General features: G+C 34.9%; 1 protein-coding gene across 1 annotated transcript in view; it reads right to left on the reverse strand.

The window, feature by feature from the left end:
• The window catches only part of LOC145662636 (F-box only protein 2-like), an 82058-nt gene that overhangs the window by 38441 nt on the left and 20034 nt on the right, over positions 1 to 23583 (reverse strand). Inside the window, exons 3-5 of the mRNA XM_081728405.1 lie at positions 21291 to 21398; positions 19498 to 19685; positions 1498 to 1549 (exon numbers count right to left, since the gene is read on the reverse strand). Coding sequence (XP_081584531.1) covers positions 1498 to 1549; positions 19498 to 19685; positions 21291 to 21398 — 348 coding nt within the window. The remainder of the gene's footprint in view (positions 1 to 1497; positions 1550 to 19497; positions 19686 to 21290; positions 21399 to 23583) is intronic.

The raw sequence follows: 23583 nt of genomic DNA on the forward strand, positions 1-23583 counted from the left end.
ATCAAATCGTTGTTCATGCAATCGAACAAGTAGTAGTCCGAAGGAGCAACGTCTGGTGAATACGGCGGGTGGGGTAAAACTTCCCATCCGACATTTTCTAAATAGGTTTTGACCGGTTTTGCGACATGTGGGCGAGCGTTATCATGTTGAACAATAAGTTTATCATGTCTGTTCTCCCATTCTGGTCGTGTTCTGGCCAGAGCTTGCTTCAAACGCATTAATTGTCGTCGATAACGTTCTCCAATCATAGTTTCACCCGGTTGCAGCAAGTCATAGTACACCACATCTTTCATATCCCACCATATGCACAGCATAACCTTTGCACAGTGAATATCTCGTTTTGGTTGTGATGGACCTGGTTCACCTGGTTTCACCCAGGCCTTTTTTCGTTTAGGGTTCTCGTAATGGATCTACTTCTCATCACCCGTAATAATTCGATGCAGAAACCCCTTTCTGCTCTGTCGTTGAAGCAGCAATTCGCAAATGGTTTTTCGTCTTTCAACGTCTCTGTCTTTCAATTCATGTGGAACCCAATGTGACATCTTTTGAATCATTCCCATGGCTTTCAAGCGTTTGGAGACTGTTGTTTGATCAACGCCTAATGCTGCTGCAAGTTGTTCCTGCGTTTGACACGAATCCTGCTCGAGCAATGCTGTCAATTCTTCGTCTTGAAATTTTTTTGGCTGTCCAGCTCGCTCTTGGTCTGCCAAGCCGAAATCACCACTTCTAAACCGTGCAAACCACTTCTGACACGTTCGCTCAGCTAGAGCATGGTCACCATACACTTCCACCAAAATACGATGACTTTCAGTCGCACTTTTCTGCATGTTAAAGTAATGCAGCAGGACACCCCGCAAAAACACTTTATCAGGCACAAATTGCGCCATGTTCACTTAACTACAAACTGGTGTTGTTGACGCTTTAATCCACTGCCCTATACTACGAACGATACGCGATGATAGGGGTTTGCAACACATGTGTGGATACACGGAACTGTGGGACGCTCCGTTCGTTGCGCCATCTCTTGTCCACCCGCACGAATTAAATCCTAGACCAAATAGATTATAAATACAAAAGGTAATCATCAATACTAAAAATTGTACAAAATTTAAAATGTACCCAGTAAGAAAATGTATTAATTTGTATAGTAACTTTAAAATGTTACCATCAGAAGCGAAGCGCACAAATGAATATTTTACGTAAACTTATATATTAGATACTCAATTCCAATCTGTTCTCTGACTTTGAAAATACATATCATTGAAATAACAAATGTCCATCTCTATGGTTACTAGTTCTGGCTTATTCAAATACTTTGAGACTTATTAAAGATCGACAAAAAGATTTTTTTATTGAAATTTGATCACAAGTAAAATTATTGACTATTAAGTAATCAAATCAATTGTATACGAGACTATTGATAGGTGTAAATATTAAAACAATCAGACAGAAAAAGCGCACTTTCTTTGTCCTTAAGATCAACCTTCCAATGCTTACCTTGCCCGCAATGATTTTTTATCAAATTTTTGCCTCTTTCAGGGATTAATGGCTAGAAAAGCAATAAAATTTTCAATTAGATATTACATATTGAGTAATCGAATATCTAGAGTAGGTGAAAAATGTAAATGATGTTACTCAACTTGTGTGAATAAAAATTGTAATATTTTGAACTATGTGTTGAAAATTATTTTGAGTCATACGGAGAATTACATTTAAGTAATATATGATAATGATGTTAAATGTACTTTGACAAAGAAAGCACGAGGAGGATAATTATGGTAACATAAAGGGAATATTGGAAACTAATTTGTTCGTTTTCGTACGGATAGCCTCTAATAATTATAAAATAACCTTATTAAAGGAAAACACTTAGAGACTAACAGCTGCACGATACGAAATATAAATGATTAATGGTGAATAATAAAGGACTAGAATGACAATAAACCATCTCTTTTCTTATGAAAATTAAAGAAGTAGGAGATAAGATTTAGAAGAAACTAATTAAAAATGTGTATCTAACAGTAAGAGCTGATGTCTAGAAACGACGTACTTGCTTGTCTAAGTGAGATTGTATTTTAAATTTTCCTCTCTTTCTTTGCTTCTCCTCTATTACCTGGATTGCTTCTGAGTAAAATATAGTTAAGAGAGTGTAGGTTAGATTGTAGTGGACTAAGGTAGAATAAAGTACTGTGAGAGTTTACATAACTGCAACATTACCAATGGAAATACTTCCTTTATGAATACTCATATTCCGAAATCAGACACTTTATTATATAAATGTCAACGTCCACAATACCTTAATATTGAACCACGACCAACAAAAAGATTGACCAAATTTTTCCAATTGGACCAATTTGACCAATTTCAGGTCTGTGATTATAATTTTCGGAAAAATTGATTTATTTGACAACAGCAGACAACTCTTTATCTCAGTATTTCTATTCTTGAAATGTTCATATTTTAAAGTCAACAAAGAACGTTTCTATACAGGTTCGATACTATTTAGAGTGGCAAACAATCAGAACACAGTAGCATGATTTCGATCAGGGACAAAGAGCGTAGAGGTAGACAAGAATAAATAACCTTTAAATTTTATTTATTTCTATACTTTTCGTAATGTTTGTGGAAAAATACATTTTGACATTTGTTTTCGAAATAAACTTTTTTTAGGGTTATATAGCTTATTCAACATAAATTTCAATTGTTTACCTGTCCATTTCTATTTGAATCAAAAAAACGTGTTTACGATTAGATTTTATGTTTACTTGTCTTCCTACCCTCTTAAGATCTTCGTTTTTTGGGGTATTTTTTAGACTTTCAGTCAAGCAGCTACTGCATTGTCACTATTTATCCTAGGATCATGGTTCAAACTCATTCTCTTCAAAATAGAGCAGGCTTTTAAATGGTACAACTTACATCTCCATACCATATACCCGGAGAGGGGAAAATTGAGGGGAAAGGAGAAATTTCAGAGGAAATTTTTGATACATTTTTGGCCCCTCTGGAACAGCCCCGTGTGAACGTAGAGATCTGAAAAATTTGATAAATACTACTCGGTAGACTGAATATGTGTACCAAATTTCAAGCTTCTATCAGGAATCCCCACAATGCCCCAGATTACCGCAAAAGACCCTGATTTCAGGTAAAAAAGAATACTAAGACATCCCTGTTTATTCTAGGATCATGGTTCGCCGATCATTCTCCTCTGAATAACTATCTTTCAAACGGTACCATTCGCATGTCCGCATCATGTTTCTAAGGTGGGAAAATCGCAAAGAAAGGGATTTTTGTTAAAATATCCTTTTAAAATTTTTGTCCCTCCGGACACCCCTGTTTTAACAGAGAGATCTGAAAAATCTGATAAATACTACTCGGCGGACTGAATGTTTGTGCAAAATTTCAATCCTCTAGATGCAAAAAATACACCCACAATACTCCATATTCCCGTATAAAAAGGATATTGGGTAAAACTTCCCTGGACATCCCTAATTACCCTAGGATCATGGTTTGCACATCATTCTCTTCAGAATAGAACTGCCGTTCAGCCGGTATCATTCGTATGTCTCCATCATGTATCTGAGGCGTAAAAAAAGTGAAAAAAAGGAATTTTCTAGTTTAAAAATATACCTTTTTGACACTTTTCTCCCTCTGGACTCCCCTTGTGCTAACAAAGGGATCTGAAATAAACTGATAAATACTCCTCGGTGGACTGAATATTTGTGCAAAATTGCAATCCTCTAGGTGGAAAAGTAAGCCCGCCAAAAAATAATGAAAATAGGCCTAATAAACGAAAATATAGCTTTTAAAATTATGACGTCATGACCTCCTATGTCTCAATGCAGGAAGGCGTGAAACTATGCATAACGTGTACTACAATGCATCTAGACTTGGAAAACGAAACAAAAAAACGGACGAAAGCTCAAATAGGACAGTTATAACGCAAAGTATTGTCTCTCAAACAAAAAAAAATGCATGTTTTCCACGAGATAGTATCTTGCCCATTGCTGCTATGAAAATAAAATACTACACATTACCCCATATCATTTCGCCAGTAGCTTTCTATTTGCTGATCACTTAAAAAGTATTCCTGGGCATCGCGGAGAAAAATGTATTGGCTTTTTCGTGCATTGTACGAAAACACGAAGAGTGAACGCAATAAAAACAAGGAAAAATACAATACAATGTAAAGTGCTTGCACTCTTTCGATAAATCACTCAATGTAGCGCTTTCCTTGCAAGCACGTCTTGATGGTGAAATCGGTAACACCGTGGGCTTAAATTCACGGGGTCCTCAGATCGATTCTCTCTAGACATACGTTTTATTTTCTTTACAACAATAGAAGTTTTTTTAAAATTATCCGAAACACAACATTTCACTTTTGTATTCACATTATCGCTAAGATATATGATCATTTCTTGCAGTTCAAACTGTAGACAATAAGTTGGTGAATAATGTTTTTCGATCTTTTTATAAACAATTTCCAGTGTGTTGTCATCGGCAGTGCTCTACACTGAAGACCTTAAAGTCGCAAGTTTCTGAGGAAAATAGTCCATTTATTATTATTATTATTATTATTATTATTATTATTATTATTATTATTATTATTATTATTATTATTATTATTATTATTATTATTATTAGGAAGAGAGATTCTTTTTAGGTTTACACATGAACGTAATATTATTACATTTATGGATTGACAGATAGAATTATTATTTTACGAGAACAAGAAATGGAGTATAAATATTTGTTAGCTGGTAACAGTAACGAATTTTGTTTCGCCCATCTTCTAGATAGGTTGAGTTGATTTTGAGTTTAACGTCCCTTTCAGCAGCAAGGCTATATGAGACGGAATCAACTGATCAACGTGAAATCCGAACCACATGAGCTCCTGACGGGAATCGAACCCGGGTTTTTCTAGGTAGGAAGGTGAGGCGACACCTTGAATAGAATCGTTTTTGTGACTAGAGTAGTAAGTTCGATCACTATTTGTAATTTCTGTTATTCCTTTAATGCTTTATCAACGTTGCATATAGCGTTGAAGCTAATAATAACTTATTGGCGAAATCACGTGTACGAATAAAATTGAAAGACCGAGTTAGTTGCGTAAATTCACACACAGACCGAGGTAACGAAGCCAGAGTAATGTGCGTATGTCTGTGCTCTGGTCATGTGCGTATGTCTCTCGTAGAGTATTCGATAGTAAGGTAGTGTGAAGGTCTTGTAGTCCACGAATCGATTCCCGTGCACGCAGAACCATTTTTATTTCTTGAGCACAAGTAGAAAAGGAAAAACGAATCGAGACGCATGAATTTTACAGCTAATGAGTAAGTCCGAACGAAAGGTATGGGTCATTACGTGATTTGTTTAAAGAAACAATAGAATGGAGGAAAGTTGTTTTGTCTGTGTCTAGGAACGAAGTATATTTTTTTAAATTACACTTCTGTCGCATGTTTTTCAAAAGTACATAAATAGAAATAACTCCGTTTCTTATGATAGAAAATGTTAAATGCCTTCTTAGGAATATGCAAGAAAAAAGAAACCAATATTTTCAAACAAACAAATCAGCAAAAAATTAAGGAAAAAGTTATAATTAATTAAAACATTCCGAAATTCATCGCCAAATTCTAAGTTCCGTTTTCGTAAGCGTGGCAAACGCGCGGCGAAATTCACAAAGAGAGAGAGAGAGGAAATTTGATGCTTTATTAGAAATACAACGTAAATCTTTCATCATGTTAGTTACTATACTTATTGCACAGCTCTAATAATAATAGGTATTAAACATTTTAAAAGTAACAAACAAATAAAAAGAAATAAACCACAAAATATGCGAAACGATTAGGCAGTTTGTGGTAGTGATTTTCTGATGTACGTCTTCTAGGAGAGCGAACATTTACATACCATCGTAGAGTATATGGTTAGCGCGCGCTCCGCAAGTGTTTTGTTTTTATCAACCATCATAAGTTCGAATCCCATACTGTACGTTGTCTTTTTTTCTTTTTCTTTCAATTTCTTAAACAACAATTGTTTTGTTGTTTTAATTGTTTTGTTCTAATAATATTCATTAGTATTATCGTCTTCATTCTAGTTTAATTGAATAGTTCCAAAGAATCCAGAGTTACATCCTTTAAATAAAGTATTAAAATTATCAAGAATATTGTAAAAAGAGGAAGTTCATTTCTAATCATTATCCTAAACGGAAGGGGAAACTTATACACATTTGAAATGGTAACTAACATATCTCTAAACTTTAATGAAACATTGCTAAAATAACAGATTTACTCCGAATGGTTTCTGCAAGTAATTTGTAGAAAATGGACAGAAATAATGAACATAAACTATTAGTTGTCAATTAAAAGTGTAGTAGCAGTAGTTCTAAACCCAAATAGAATATTCACTCTTTGCTTCTACAAAAATGATGTTTTGGCTGTATTGCATATGTTTTATTAGGTAAATAAATATAATACATATTATGTATAATTTAATCACCTTGACTCGATAGCTGATTGCGTGGGTGAATATAACGAATATTACTACAAACTGTTACAAAGCTAGGGGCAGCAGTGGCCCAGTAGAAGCCGGTGGGTGTACCTGAGCATCCTGAGGTGTTAGACTGATGATCGTGAGGTTTTCTAGTCCCTCTGCATGGGAGTAATTTTAACTGTCCTCGATGTTTCTGTGTTCATGTTCCTGTCGTTTGTAGTAGTCCTGAAATGTGATTGAAATAAAGCATAAGCCAGGAAGTTAGAAAGTGGTATAGGGTCTCTGGTTTGAACCCAGCTCGCGCCAAGTGAACTTTGTGGTGGACACAGCGTGTGTGTGTGTTTCCTCGGTGTTCTCCTGTTTCCCCCACTTTATTCCACCATTTCATTCATTTCTCGTAAGCACCGCCTTTTTTACCCTAGTTGGCATAACTACGGGACATAATACAGATTGCTTTTTCTTGCTTTTTTGTTAGAGGTAAATGACTGTAAGTAAGGTACTGTAAATAATTGTGAATAGAATTTTGTACCCTAAAATAAAATATTAGATTTCAACCCTTTCCCGTTGGTCTAACGAGTTACATGTGCGACTTTGGTGTATGCGGTTCAGGGTTCTTTTCTTGCTAGAACACAAGAAAATTTCCATTTTATTTACTCTTATTAATTGTCTATCATTTTTATCCTGAAGAGCATAAACGTGAAACATAGAACTAGATAATTCTGTTTCAATACTGTCCAGTGATTTCATTGTCTCAATCATCGATTGTTGCGATCGTGTTATATACTACCATATGTATACAATTGCAGAAAACCACTTGTTATCTAATAACCATTTTGTTCTGTGGACGTACACTTTGAAACAGGAAATTATTAACTTGAACAACTTCCGATTTGAACAGAGAGTAAAGAGAGGGGATAAAACCTATCCTTGGGACGGTGAATCGATTGCAAGATCAGTTATCTCTTTATCTTTTACCGTTTTTCCTCTGATACCTGTCGACAGGTGGACGGACAAACGGACGTAAGCTGTTCTATAAGTCTTTAGATACTTATGCATAGCACAGTTTGGAAGTTTCATACCAAAAGTAAACCTTATTCCTTTGTGTATTAAATGCCAACTTGCAGTATAAAACACTAGCTTCTGCCAGCAATCAAAACTGAATAATAGGAGTTTGTAGTGAATGACGTGAGGAAACTTGTTCGTTTCTAAGCAACACGTCGAACTTTGTCGTTTCTAAGCAACACAAATCAAGTATAGGCGAATGTCGCAAAATACATTCACATAAGCTTGATTTGTGTGATAGATTCATGTAGAAAGGAAAAGATTGCTTTATTCGCATTAAGACTACTGTGCTAAGCACAACACAGAACACGTAGGCACGAGCTACAAGCTAGTGGTTAGATGGGTACGCAGGAAACAGCCTAAAGCAAAGACACCTTTCCACAGCAGTAGTGGTAGCCTAAGAATTAACACAAACAATCATTGAATCTTTGAAAGACTACAAAAAGACCACATTCAAGTTCGGATCAGCTGCGACAAGCCAATTGTATAGATATGGTAGTATATAGCACGATCGCAACAATCGATGATTGAGACAATGGAATCACTGGACAATATTGAAACGGAATTATTTACTTTAATGTTTCACGATTATCCTCCTCAGGTTAAAAATGATAGATAATTAATAAGGTTAAATGAAAAGGTAATTTTTTGTGTTATAGCGGGAATAGAGCCCGGAACGACATACACTAAAGGAGCACGTTTAACTTGCTAGACCAACGGGAAGGGTTGAAACCTAATATTTTATTTTAGGGTACAAAATTATATTCACAATTATTTACAGTACTTGACTTATAGTCATTTACCTCTAACAAAAAAAGAAAGAAAAAGCAATCTGTTTTATGTCCCGTAGTTATGCCGACTAGGAAAAAGGAGGCGGTAGTTATGAGAAATGAATAAAATGGTGGAGTAAAGAAAGTTGGGAAAAACAGGAGAACTCCAGGAAACCCACACACACACGCTGTGTCCACCACAAATTCACTTGCTGCGAGCTGGGATCGAACCACGAGCCCTATGCACCAGAGGTGAAATCTCTACCACTTTTTTAACTTCTTGACTTATTCTCTATTTCAATCACATCTTAGGACCACTAGAATCGACAAGGACATGAACACAGAAACATCGAGGACAGTTAAAATTACTCCCTTGCAGAGGAACTAGAAAACTTTACGATCGTCAGTTTAACACCTCAGGCTACTCAGCTATACCCACCGGCTTCTACTGGGCCACTGCGGCGTCCTGCTTTGTAACAGTTGTATTAATATTCATTTTATTCACCCACGCAATCAGCTATCGAGTTAAGGTAATTAAATTATAAATAATATGTATTTTATTTATTTACTTATTTACCTAATAAAACATATATGCAATACAGCCAAAACATCATTATTTTTGTAAAATGTTTATTATTTTCATGAAGCAAAGAGAGAATATTGTATTTGGGTTTAGAACTATCGCTACTACACTTATAATTGACACCTAATAGTTTATGTTCATTATTTTTGTCCATTTTCTACAAATTACTTGCAGAAACCATTTAGAGTAAATGTGTTATTTCTGTAATTTTTCATTAAAGTTTAGTGATACCATTTCAAATGTCTATAAGTTTCTCCTTCCGGTTAGGGTAATGATTAGAAATGAAGTTTCCTCTTTTTATAAAATTCTTGATAATTTTAATACTTTATTTAAAGGACGTAATTCGGATTATTCGGAAATATTCAAATAAACTAGAATGAAGACGATAATACTAACCAACATTATTAGAACAAAACATTGCTGTATAAGAAATTGAAAGAATCAAGCTTCTTTTTTTTAAAAAAAAAAAAAGACAACGTACGGTATGGGATTCGAACTTATGATGGTTGATAAAAACAAAACACTTAAGGAGCGCGCGCTAACCGTATACTCTACGATGGTATGTAAATGTTAGCTCTCTTAGTAGACACACATCAGAAAATCATTACCACAAACTGCCTAATCGTTTCGCATATTTTGTGGTTTATTTCTTTTTATTTGTTTTTTTTACGTATAAAATGTTTAATACCTATTATTGTTAGAGCTGTGCAATAAGTATGGTAACTAACATGATGAAAGATTTACGTTGTATTTCTAATAAAGCATCAAGTTCCCTCCATAGATGGCCATTTTCCATTGGGCTCGCTCGCGCTCGCGCTCACTTCTCTCAACTGAGCTCGCACTCACTCGGGCTCGCGCTCATCTCTCTGGACTGGGCTCGCGCTCACTCGCGCTCGCGCTCACTTCTCCTAACTGGGCTCGCACTCACTCGGGCTCGCGCTCATCTCTCTGGACTGGGCTCGCGCTCACTTCTCCTAACTGGGCTCGCGCTCACTTGAGCTCGCGATCACTTCTCCCAACTGGGCTCGCGCTCACTCGGGCTCGCGATCACTTCTCCCAACTGGGCTCGCGCTCACTCGGGCTCACGCTCACTAATCTCAAGTGGGCTCGCGCTCACTCGGGCTCGCGCTCACTTCTTTCAACTGGGCTCGCGCTCACTCGGGCTCACGCTCACTAATCTCAAGTGGGCTCGCGCTCACTCGGGCTCGCACTCACTTTTTTCAACTGGGCTCGCGCTCGCTTGGGCTCGCGCTCAATTATTGAGCGCGAGCCCGGTTGAGTGCGAGTGCCGAGCTCACGAGCGCCGGGCTCGCGAGTTTGGACACCTTTGGTTTCCTCTCTCTCTTTCTGTAAATTTTGCCGCGCGTTTGCCACGCTTACGAAAACGGAACTTAGAATTTGGCGATGAGTTTCGGAGATTTGTTTTATTAATTTTAACTTGTTTTTTATTAATTTTTTGCTGATTTTTTTTGTTTCAAAATATTGGTTTCCTTTTTTCTGCATATTCCTAAGAAGACATTTAACATTTTTCATCACAAGAAACAGTTTTTTCTATTTATGCAATTTTGAAAGACATGCGACAGAAGTTCTGGACCAAAGTGTAGTTTTTTTTTTTTTATTTATACTCCGTTCCTAGACAAGACAAAACAACTTTCCTCCATTCATTCTATTGTTTCTTTAAACAAATTACGTAATGACCCATACCTTTCATTCGGTCTTACTCATTAGCTGTAAAATTCATGCGTCTCGATTCGTTTTTTTTTTTTCGTTTCTACTTGTGCTCAAGAAATAAAAAAGGTTCTGCGTGCACGGGAATGGATTCGCGGACTACATCTTCTGACTACCTTGCTATTTTTTGACTCACCGAACTTGTCTCAGTAACACTTGAAATCCTTATTACTAATTTTATTTGCTTTACTCGTTTAACGTGCTTTTCGAATTATCTAAAACGACAACGACACGAACACAGAAATATCGAGGACAGTTAAAATCACAAAGGCTCTCCCACCGGGAATTGAATCCGGTTCCCCGTACATCAAAGGTGCATGTGCTAGCCACTAGACTAGTGGGGAGGGCTGCTATCGAATAGTCTACGAGGGAGGATGGCCACAGCAGAGACATACTCACATTACTCTGGCTTCGTTACCTCGGTCTGTGTGTGAATTTACGCAACTAACTCGGTCTTCCAATTTTACACGTGATTTCGCCAATAATTATTATTAGCTTTAACGCTATATGCAACGTTGATAAAGCATTAAAGGAATAACAGAAATTACGAATATTGATCGAATTTACAACACTAGTCACAAAAACGTTTCTATTCAAGATATCACCTCACCTTCTTACCTAGAAAAACCCGGGTTCGATTCTCGGCAGGAGCTCATGTGGTTCGGATTCCACGTTGATCAGTTGGTTCCGTCTCATATAGCCTTGCTGCTGAAAGGGACGTTAAACTCAAAATCAACTCAACCTATCTAGAAGATGGGCGAAACAAAATTTACTACTGCTACCAGCTAAAAAATATTTATACTCCATTTCTTGCTCTCGTAAAATAATAATTCTATCTGTCAATCCATAAATGTAATAGTATTATTACGTTCATGTGTAAACCTAAAAAGAATCTGATATAAAATATATCTCTTCTGTTCCTATCAATAGCTTCGACTATGTGTCTTTTTCTTTCCTTCTTTTGTCATTCTAGTAATAATAATAATAATATTAATAATAATAATAATAATAATAATAATAATAATAATAATAATAATAATAATAATAATAATAAATGGACTATTTTCCTCAGAAACTTGCGACTTTAAGGTCTTCAGTGTAGAGCACTGCCGACGACAACACACTGGACATTGTATATATTATAAAAGACCGAAAAACATTATTCACTAACTTATTGTCTACTGTTTGGACTGCAAGAAATGATCATATTTCTTAGCGATAATATGAATATAAAGGTGAAATATTGTGTTTCTACACAATTTCCTTTTCTCGGATGACGATAATTTTAAGTAGCGTAACTTCTATTGTTGTAAAGAAAATAAAACGTATGTCTGTAGAGGGAATCGATCTGAGGGCCCCGTGAATTTAAGCCCACAGTGTTACCGATTTCACCATCAAGACCTGCTTGCAAGAAAAGCGCTACATTGAGTGATTTATCGAAAGAGTCCAAGCACTTTACATTGTATTGTGTTTTTTCCTTGTTTCTTTGTTTTTATTGCGTTCACTCTTCGTGTTTTTGGTACAATGTACGAAAAAGCAAATACTTTTTTTTTTCCTCCAGGATGCCCAGGAATACTGTTTTAACTGATCAGCAAATAGAAAGCTACCGGCGAAATGATATGGGATAATGTGTAGTGTTTTATTTTCATAGCAGCAAGGCGCAAGATACTATCCCGCGGAAAACATGCATTTTTTTTTGTTTGACAGACAATACCATAAAACTCCGTATGGTATAAATTGTATCATAAGATCTTAAAAGGGTTTGAGCAGTTTTAAGAAAATAGGTTTCTAGTAAATGAGTGTAATTCTTCAACATGTTTAGTGTTTAACAAAAAAGTCCATAACGGTAGATCGATATATCACATTAAGCTGAACAAAATAATATGGGTAAACCTGGAAGCACATATACCCCTACGTAGTTTTGGAGAAATCCAAGAAGAAGAATGAATTTGTTTATAAATCTAAAAATTGATGCTGTTCGAAAGCCACGCGTCACCCATTATGGTGAAACTAATGCTGACATACACCCTCATCAATCTCTTCATTATAACAGTAAGAAGATGACAATACGGCAAAGGACACAGAAACCAAAATGATAATTTTCTCTTAAGTTGATAGTTAGTCTATAGACAACATCAAGCTGAATTAAAATATACGCTTGCGGTTCGGTTCTCATGAATACTTTTCGAGAAAATAAATGAAAAAATGAATTTTTATCGCGCTAAGAAAGTATGTTGTTTGTTGCTAATATTAACTGATAGTTTTATTCTGCTAGAAATATTGTTTATTTATTTAATATATGTGTAGAAAAATACGCTGTTAACAAGCAGATTGTACCTAGGTATTTGTTGTGTGTTTTTCTAAGGGTGATACAATACTTCAAACAATAATACACACATTGTCTTAATAGTTTTTAACTCTTTCGAAAAAATCTATTAAACCTCTATTCCTTTTTATCAACTCCAATTACACTGGTCAACAAAAGTTATGTCTCAGAGCTGAAATTAACTAATTTTGATAGTTTTGCTTACTGAAGCTGAAGAGTTCAACACGGTCTTCCTTTGCTGGTGGCATGTCGCTGTATTAGTTCTCTATTTATTTATTTATGCAGGAAAATGACTCAAGGAAGACTTCGGACCTCCAACTCCAGGGTCAAATCCGTCTTTTAGGTGAGACTGCGATTTACGATTTGGAAAACAATTTCCTGGCCTTCTAGAAGGTACCACCCTGGCCTTCGCCTGGTAGGAGAGAAGATAACCAGGGAAAACCTAGTCAAACAAATGACAGTGTGCCGATGTACCACCGCTAGAAAGAAGTCCGTGTTCAACTTTGAGCGACCAAGGTGAGGATCAGGTTATTTAAGATCAGCATGAGGTATTACCACTTGCTTTCCAGGCAAAGCGAACCACAAATAGCAGGATATACTATGCCTCACTGCTGTGAGCCTTGTGGGATTCTGTGAAATCCCAGAGTGTGACATGCTGACAAAGGTGTCCGTCCCTTGGAAAACAACGCATCCCTTCATTGCTCGAATGTTGGACAGACAGATGCACGACCTTGGGTATGAAATTCATCATAGTTCGCATATTTCCTTAACCGCACACCATCTTTGTTCCACCTCTTCCCAAGCATACAGTCATTTAGTAGGATCAAGTAGTTCTGTGATGTTGCTACGCTGCTTTCTGAGGTGCAGTAATGGATTTTGGACCACTACACTTTACTTCATGTTCGGACCTGTAATACAGCAACAGCGCAGGAGTTTCGAAACGTACATTACCACATGACCTACAAAGGTATGTAGGATTATACATGTAAAACTTCAGCGCTCTACAATATGTGGAAGTGGGTCAGGGTAAAGCTTTCTCGCGCACCTCTCGTTAGCCAACAAATTCCAAAGAAGTCACACATGTCCAAATTACTCAGAAACAACTTATTTGCGGCCCCCGGTTCATATAGGTGAAAATGTTCCAAAGTACTTGCAGAATATTCCCTTGCAATGAATGCATCGAATTACCAGTCACTCTGTATACAATACAACTAACCCTGTAAACCGCTGCAGGTTTAGAAGAATATAGTTACTACTGCAGGACTATCCATCCGACTATCATGGGTTGTACGTCATTTTCTTCAGAATGAAACAAGCTTTCCAAGGGTGTCATATGGATATGTGCATGATGTACGCAAAAAGGAAAATTAAGGATAATGTAGGAAATTTGTTTCAAAAAATCTCTATTGGTAAAGTTTGCATATGGAGCTGCCCTGGCTAGAGATAACCAAATATGATGTATCTTAAAAACATATTATAGGTGAGAAGTAATTTGTGTACCAAGTTGCATTGCACTATCTTCCTTTGCGAATGAGACCATCGGGACAGGCACAATTACTATGTTAAGAAAGTATGGTCAAAACGAACTTTCCTTACTCCAGGGGAAAAGAACGTCATGTATCTTCCTTTAGTTGATCCGCAAAAAATCTTTCTACTTCCTCTACACATAAAACTCCGTCTGATTAAGAACTTGGTCAAAAGCATGGATAGAACGGACAGTGGTTTCCAATGTCTGAGAACTAAATTTCCCAGAATGAGTGATGCTAAAATCAAAGAGGGTATTTTTGTAGGCCCCCAGATCAGGGAATTCTTCACTGATGTGTAGTTCATTAACGAATTTAATGAGCTCGAGAAAAACGCATGGCTGGCATTTACACTCTGTAAAGAAAAAATAGCGACAGCTCAATTCTCAAGGTAACTTACACAGAAAACCATAGTTGCAGCCGGCTAGAAGAGGAATAGAAGGAAATTATGAGTGTGATAATTCATTTCCATTATCTGTGACACCTATGGTGTACAATGACCCTTACTAATTATTTGTGTATCAGTAATATTCTCTCCAGATGGCACCTGACAGCGTCTCGTAAATTATTGGGGTGAGAATTTTGTATTGCATTTGTGATGTGTAAGCCCAGGTAATTAGCATTTTGTGATTGTTGTATGCTTTGTAATTGTTTGAACAGTGTCAAGTGGCAATATTGTTGTTGTGCAGTGTTGTTTTTGTATGAAATTGTTGCTACATGTGAACTGTAAACAAGTATGATTGGTAAGAAATGTGACTTGTCGTCACGTGAACAAGACATACTTCTTGCTTTGCTCAGCTAAGTTACATCTCTAAGGGAGATGGCTGGAATACTCAGAATTTACCATTCGACGGCAGAAAGAGTAATTCACAAGCAAAAATAGTATAAGAAATCATCCCTTCGTCAACAGTGTAATAGAAAAAAGAAAGCATCACCCAGAGCTGATCGCCAAATAAAATCAATGGCACTGCAGAATTAAGGAATGACTTCTCCAAAAATCGTTTTGATCTTGGAACTACAGTCAGTCGTACGACTGTATTGTCTTAACTGTATGAGGAGGAAATTACGAAGAAAAAAACGCCTGGAAAGTCGAAACTAACAAAAACACTGAAGACTTCAACACTTACGTTTGTGAGGCGATATGCTACTTGGACTTATGACAACTGGAAGCATGTTGTTTTCTCCGTTGAAAAAGGTTTATAATAGTTGGAAACGATAGTGGTGTGAAATTGTGGATACGAATGAGCGAGAAACTTGATACGGATTTTGTTTAAGAGATGCAAATATTCAGTTACTGAGTGATGGTATGGGCTTGCTTCACTGTCAAAGACGTCAGAACAATGGATATATGTGAAGAGTCATTTGATGTATAAAAATGTCTTCAAATTCTGGTACGTAAAATTCTTCAAACAGCTAAAGATAACTTTCCTGAAGAAGATATGGACTATTTCATTTTCCAGGACGTAAATGTTTCATGTCAATGAACGAAAATCGTTAATACGTGGTGCAAGAATATGACTATTCAAAGACTCATGTGGCCTCCAAACTCACCTGACATGAATCCAATTGTAAAGTTTGGGTCGATATGAGCAGAAGACTCAATAGACAACTATCTCGGATAGAATGGAACTCACGGAACAGATAATCCGGAAGTGATTCCATGAAATCAAGGTTGCATTTTGCAATAGCCTTGTCACCAAAAGGCCTCGACGATTCCCCTGCAAGTCCTAAAACCCATGGTCCACATACGAAATCTAGTTTGATGTATTGTACCTCTCAATGTTCGTACACAATATACCTTATTCTTAAGAAATTACATTTTTTGGTTTGTGCTATTATTGTTGATCTTTCATACTTTTATGTATAATTCTTCCCACAGCCGTTTTTGCTGAAAACACATATAGCTACTAATATATGCATATAAATTCATTATATGCACATAAAAAACCTGAAACTGCGGCGCAAGTATTAAGAATGAACTGCTCATTAAGAATATACATTGTAATATTATCAGCAATTCATGTAAAAACTCATATTGGTTAATGTATGTTGTGAAAACCATATCCGAGCAAGTGTCGCTATTTTTTCTTTACAGAGTGTAGAATAATATGCAGTAATTTTTGAAGAATCATAAATCTGACAATTTCCACGACGTTGTCTCCGACCTCGTATCTGTTTATCAGGCATTGGGGTGCAACATGAGCCTTAAAATTCGCTTCTTAGACCCCCACATAGACTTCTGCCACCCAAACCTTGGAGTTGTGAGTGACGAGCATGGTGAGAGGTTTCATCATGCCATTGCGGAAATGGAGAACCGTTACCAGGGAAAATGGACCCCCTCCATGTTAGCAGATTATACCTGGTCTTTGGAGATGGAAAAAAATAAAATGAAATATCTAGTTTAACGTCCCACGTTGGAGATGGATATTCCTGACGCCAAATACAGTTGCAAATCATACATCCAAACATTTTAGAGGTACGTTTTCAACATATTTACGCTGCAAAAGCACCTTCTTGCACGCATAAGTTACATGAACCGCAGTACCCATTTCTTTCCCCAGTCTCATCAAAACTGTGGGTGACAGGAAAAACCTAAAACCAGATCTGAAATCACCGCTGTCATTACTATTAGATTTATCTGTTGGAGTTCTTGGGACAGAGAAAAACTTTTGTTCTGTTGGCCACTGTTATTTTCCATTTATAATTATTTCAGAGGTGAAACAAGAAAATGTTATCGCAAATACATGTAAATAATTGCATTAAGTTTAATGAAAGAATTTCTGCTTTTTAAAGAAAATATTCATCATTATGTGACTAACCAAAACGGTAGCTTTCTACACTACATATTTATCTCTTCATGTTAATAAGGAAAACAATAAATTTAATTATAGAAATGAGGAAACAATAGTGCAGTAAGTTATTATAGTTTTAAAAATTCAAATCAATATCTAACGTCATACATTACCCTCTTAGAAAATGTACTGATAATAATAGTATAGAATGGATCAATATAGTTTTAACTTTAGGAGTACAAAAAAGGTTAGAATTTGATAGAAATGATTTTTTTTAATTTGGAAGTTTATAGAAAAAATATATAACAAAATTTATTGTCACTATGTGTACTATTACAATTTAGCGGGTCATACCATTCTTTAATCTAATCCAGGTACTCATAAACAATCATTCATTAGTTCTCGTTTTACATAATTAAAATATCTCTTATTTATTATTATTCTTATCGATTATTTTGTGTACATAGCACAACATTTTAATGGTATAAAAGTTAGAAATTAACATGACGAACTAATGGGTTTTGAAGGAGTAAAAGCATCCATAATTTTATTTTTGAAGACACAAGTAGTGATGTTCTGACAGATATTGCTGTTCGTTATTTTTGTACATATATTACTTGTATAGCATTATAATGCTAATAATAACATTTGTAATGGAAATTATGAAAGCTACAAATTACACACTTTTTAATCAAGCATAATCCAAATAATAATGTTGAGTTTTGATATGAATATTAGAGATGGATTTGTACATCTGTATCATGATTGGTTAGTTAGTTTAGAGTTTAATGTTCCTTTTCAGACGTTGATCTACAATTTATGATGAAATTCAAACAACATGAAGTCTCACATTTCATCAGTTAGATATTTATATAATATTATAAAATAGAAGATAGAGAATCAAATTTTGTATAGAAGTTCAGCAACGAAAGGTGATAATTAATAAATGTCATTCTTTCCGTTCTCAAATTAAATTAATAGACATTTCATTCATTTCATCAAATACAGATCAGTAAACATTGTTTCTCTCATTTTCTCAAATCCAAAATAGTAAAAGATATAATTTATCTTATGTTCTCAAATTAAAATTAATACACTTTCTTGTTCTCCGTTCAATTTATTAACTATTATTAGTATTATAGATACAATTGATTACCTTACTTGAAGAGCAACAAATATTTGTAAAATTTAAAGCCGAAATCAATTTATTAAAGTAAATCTAGTTGGAAATGTTTAAGTTAGAGAAATAGAAGTAATTTCTATTGCAAGTATTACCTCCAGAATTTTGTTTCTCCCATAACATATACAATATATAACTTTTATATATATATATATATATATATATATATATATATATATATATATATATATATATATATATATATTGCATTTTACGCAATTCTTATTGTTTTTTTAGGAAATAAACTTAATTTGAATAAAGAAACATATCATAAAAATATGTTTCATCAAAACTTCCAGAAATTAACTTTGAAATTTAATTAACCATCAATGACAAAAACAAGTACTAGCTAGTGACTACATTAAAAATGTTATTGGGAAAGTCAAAATTGCAAATATTAAAAAACTTTCGTATTAGGAATTTTTTCTTTAAATGATGAACCAAGAAAATTTCAAAATTAAAAATAAATCCAGAATCACCAACTATAATGATAATGTTTAAGGTAAATTTCAAATTTTCATCCAAATTCTAAAGTTAAATCTACTTGAAAATGAACACAAGTTACTAGCAATTTTATTAATTTCACCGATAAGTTAATAAACTGTTTCATTATCCATACACTAATTTGAAAACTAAGTTTTAGTTCTTATTATTTAAAACACTAAAACAAGAAACTAATGTCTGTAAAGTTCAAAAAATATCAAAGATAAAGGACAGTTTTAAAAATTTCTTGCAACATTTGTTAATGTTAGCATTAACTAAATTTTCGATAAGAATTGGAATTATATATATGTTTTCTCCACTCACAAAAACTGGATAGACTTTAAACTCAAAAAACAATCCAAGAATCCATGATTTAAAAAAATACTTGAGCCTTTTTTCTGTGAGTTAAACTATTCTTTCCGTTAACTGTTTCCTGTTTCATTCTTTAAAGATTAAATACCATAAACTATTCTCAAAAATAGCTTACACTTCATTTAGCTTATTTGTATATCCTCAGCAGTAGTCAGAAAATAGTTCACTAAGTAAAATAGTCGACATAATATTTACCTCAGGTTTCTTCAATATCAGCTTAACTGCTACTCGTTCCATTGGATGCTGCGCGTGTAATCCTTTGGACTCGCAGCCAGAGCAAAGTTTGAAATCAGTACAAACACTACATTTGTAGCGGAAATCAACAATTAATCCTTTGCAATGACTACAGTAGATCTTTGGCTGAATATGGCCACCTTTTGGACCTAGTTAATGATAAACAAACTTGATTGATTAATTATGCTAGACTTATAAGTAAAATAGTGTTAATATTTTGCATCACCCCTCCCATCTATAACTGATTTCGTACAAGTGAATGAAGTATTTGTATTCTGTACAAAAAAAAAAAAAAAAACACTACTTACCAAATTTCGTGCATGCATGTTGAGAGGATCAAAGAAGCATGTAATAATAGTGAAAAATGTTTTAACAATCTTCTTCGCTTTACGGCGTAACAATAATAAAGAAAAATGTTTCACCTTGTTCCTTCTTAAGGATCGAATGTGGCACTACCCCATCTTACCCACATTATACGGTTTAAAGGAAACGTTTGCACAAAATTTCAAATTCCTACGCCAAATGGTTTCGTATACCTGGTGAAGAGCTAGATAACTTCTCCTTACATTATACAACTTTCATGAAACTCGTTATATTTGTAATTAGAAATGCAAGAAGAATATTTATACAAGATTTCAAGTTCTTATGCACAAAGGTTTCAGTGCTCTTATCAGTGAATAAGTTAGTATGTGTACTTACTGATACTGGAGTTGAAGGACTTGAAGCGTTTTGAAGTTTGCAATGAGTGAAATTAAGGAGAATCATGAGATGGTGATAAATTTATTAACTGAATAAGCTTTAACGTCAGTTTCAGCATCTTATAAGGTTATCCCTAGGTATGAATCACCTCGCTAATGCTTAAAATGGAATCTAAACCATAATTCAAGTTTCTATTCGAGACAAGTATCTCCAACAAGCATCAAATCCAGAACAACGCGGTAGCGACTTAATGGCAACTTGTGTTTACTAGAAGTGAAAAGAAGGTTTTTAGTGCGTCTACTCGTTACGAAAATTAACTCTAGGCTACTGTCATATAAGCAACATCTTCATTTTAATTACGTGACTATGCTACTAGTTAAATCTAATGATAAATTGTTCACATTCAATATATAGTAAGCTATGATAAGGGGAAACTTGTCCACAGCAGAAATAAAATGGTATACAGTGGTAAAGGTGGTGATTATCGTAGGGTACTAAACTTCCTCTTTTACCCACACGCGTCCAATTTTTCGAGTAATAAAATTAGTCCGGATGGATTTTAAGGAAAATGGTAAAATATTCTATTTTTTTAAGGGTAGAAACAACTGTTTCAAGATCAAGATTCGAAATATTTCTGTAGTTGGTATTGTAAAATTCAGTTGTATAAATGATATTTTGCCACCATATGCATTGGGGAGAGGGAAAGGAACAATTGCACTTGTTTCATAAAAACATAAATCTTTATTACCTAGTTATATTAGTAGATAATGTAGTCTTCCGCCTCCAGAAAAATCTAAAATAAGACTACTATATCTCACTATGGCATTGACAGACTTTTCGAATAATATAAATGTTTAAGGAAAATCAAAAATATCATCATTCTTAAAGCCTATCATAGGTTAACCCTAGGTTAAGTATTAAGCGTTAAGCACTTGATTACATTGTATAATTTTAAAATATTTTCTGTTTAAGATGAATAAAATATTTATATAGTCATTCATTGTATGATCTTTGGATTACCGTAATTTTCAACATAAGAGTTACTCTTAACTTACCAGCATCGTTTAAGTCAATATACAATTTTCTGTCCCCAGCTCGCATCTGACTTAATGCTGTTTTCAATTCTTCATCAGTAGAAATCACTATTTCATCGCCATCTCCATCTGTAGATTCAAATAAAACAACGTCAATTAAACAAACTAAGATTCATTGCGCTACATTGTTGGTCATTTTCCAATCACAACTGTACACAAGTGATATGGATGAGCCAAGTAATTTTGTCATAACCGGTGACAAAGAAAGAGTAAGGCTTCAAAAGTTATCTGTTCCAAAACAGAATGACTCGTTACGTAAGGAAAACATAGAGCGATGTATGTTCTACATTTATTTACATCTAGGTAAGTACATTTCCTTATCTTTATTTATTGTTTCAAAAATTTAAACAAACATGCTTTTTTTTTAGTGTAACGTTTATAGATCAATGCAAACATAGCTATTGAAAATTTCATATTAAGTACATTTCTTTGAAGTCCACCGGAGCTAGGGATGGTATCGAGATGAGACGAGACGAGACTTCATATAGCTTCGGGCTCATCTCCATTGACAGATAACCATCTCAATCTCGGCCTAGTGGCTCCGTGTAGCGTAGTCGCTAACGCTTTCGCCTTTAGTACGAGCAGTCCTGGGTTCGATTCCAGCTGTTACACTGGTGTAACACCTTTTTCAGACCAACCATCCTGAGTGAGGTTCCCTTGGATTGCCCTAATTCACATCAGACAAATACCGGGATGGTACTTAACATACTGGACTCAAGCCGCTTCCTTCCCCATTCCTTTCATCCTTCCCCCATTTCCGGATAATGTGCTCGGTGAAGAACGTTATCTCTCATGCATGACGGGATTAAGTACATAGATGCACAGAAATATGTATAAATAAAACAATTCGATCTCGATCTCATCTCGAGGCAATCGGTCTCGAGAGCCAAGTCTCGATCTCTTCTCGATAGTCTGGAAATAAATTGAGTGGAATTTAAAAAGTTGTAAGTAGTATCATCTTACAGTCTATCGTCTCCTCTTTTCATTTTTCACTTCATTTTTGACTAGAAAATTACAGTAGATTTAGTACTCCTTCATAGCTAAGTGTCTAACATTAGTGCTTTCTGTGCGTGTGTGCGGATTCAATCCTTATTGGAATTGATAAAGTCTTTGATAATGCCCGAATAGTAATTAACATCCCTCTTTAAGCAACATATCTTGTCTCATAATATAGCCTCAGTGGCTAGATAACTAAACTCTAATCAGTCAACTCCGATACTGTAATTTGTTATCTTTCTGTTGAATCAATGGTATTCAATCCCACATAACAGATAACGCAAAAGACAGCAGCAAGAGTATACTTAATTGAGCTGAAATTCAAATTTTCTCTTTGACTGCTATGTTCACACAGGAAACTACGCTCATCATCTTAACATATATTGATAGATTACTACTACAGTATGATTTGTTTCACATCTCCCAGTTTAAGATAGACATCCTGCAAATTTGTGGTCTACTAGCTACAGAATTCTTTGCTATGCATGGTCTCGGGTTGGATCCCAAATGAGAGTTAGATTCAAACGCCCATGAGTTGCGTAGTTTTCACTTTTAAGAATGTTCCTATATTAATTTATAAGGCATATATCTTGTCTTAATTGATCCAAGACAGCAAATGAATCATCTCATTAAAAGCAAACTTAAGGTTTTTACTTTCGTTTTAAGATTATCAGCATCATAGTTAACATTCAAGCCAACATTCAAACATACATCTTAGTTCATTTGAAGTTTAACGTTCTTTCTGTGCACCAAAGCTACGTAAAACATGGACTCAAAAGTGGATCGGGAGAAGAGGAATCCGGAACAAATTAGTTTTAACCGGAAATCGAAGCCAGGTCTTTAGCACCGTAGACACGTATACACCAGTCCCATCTCACTGAGAAGGGCCGACAGGACTACGGCGTCCCCAAGCAACATCCTAATATTCTTAAGTAGTAGGCAATCTGTCATTTAATTGAAATGTAAAAAACGTGTTATTATTATTATTATTATTATTATTATTATTATTATTATTATTATTATTATTATTATTATTATTATTATTATTATTATTATTAATCATCATCAACAACAACAACAACATCCAACAACCAATTTAAAAATATATTTTGTTTAGATTAAAAATTAGGCTTTAAATAGAAAAATAATACCAATAGGTTAATATAGGCTTACGTCAAAGTACATTGAAAGCGAAAATAAACTGGAATTATAGGAAAAATTTGCATTCAACTTGAAAATGTTACGATACAGGATTCCT

Source organism: Thermobia domestica, chromosome 10 (assembly GCF_964235325.1).
Source record: "Thermobia domestica chromosome 10, izTheDome1.hap1.1, whole genome shotgun sequence".
Taxonomy (NCBI): Eukaryota; Metazoa; Arthropoda; class Insecta; order Zygentoma; family Lepismatidae; genus Thermobia; species Thermobia domestica.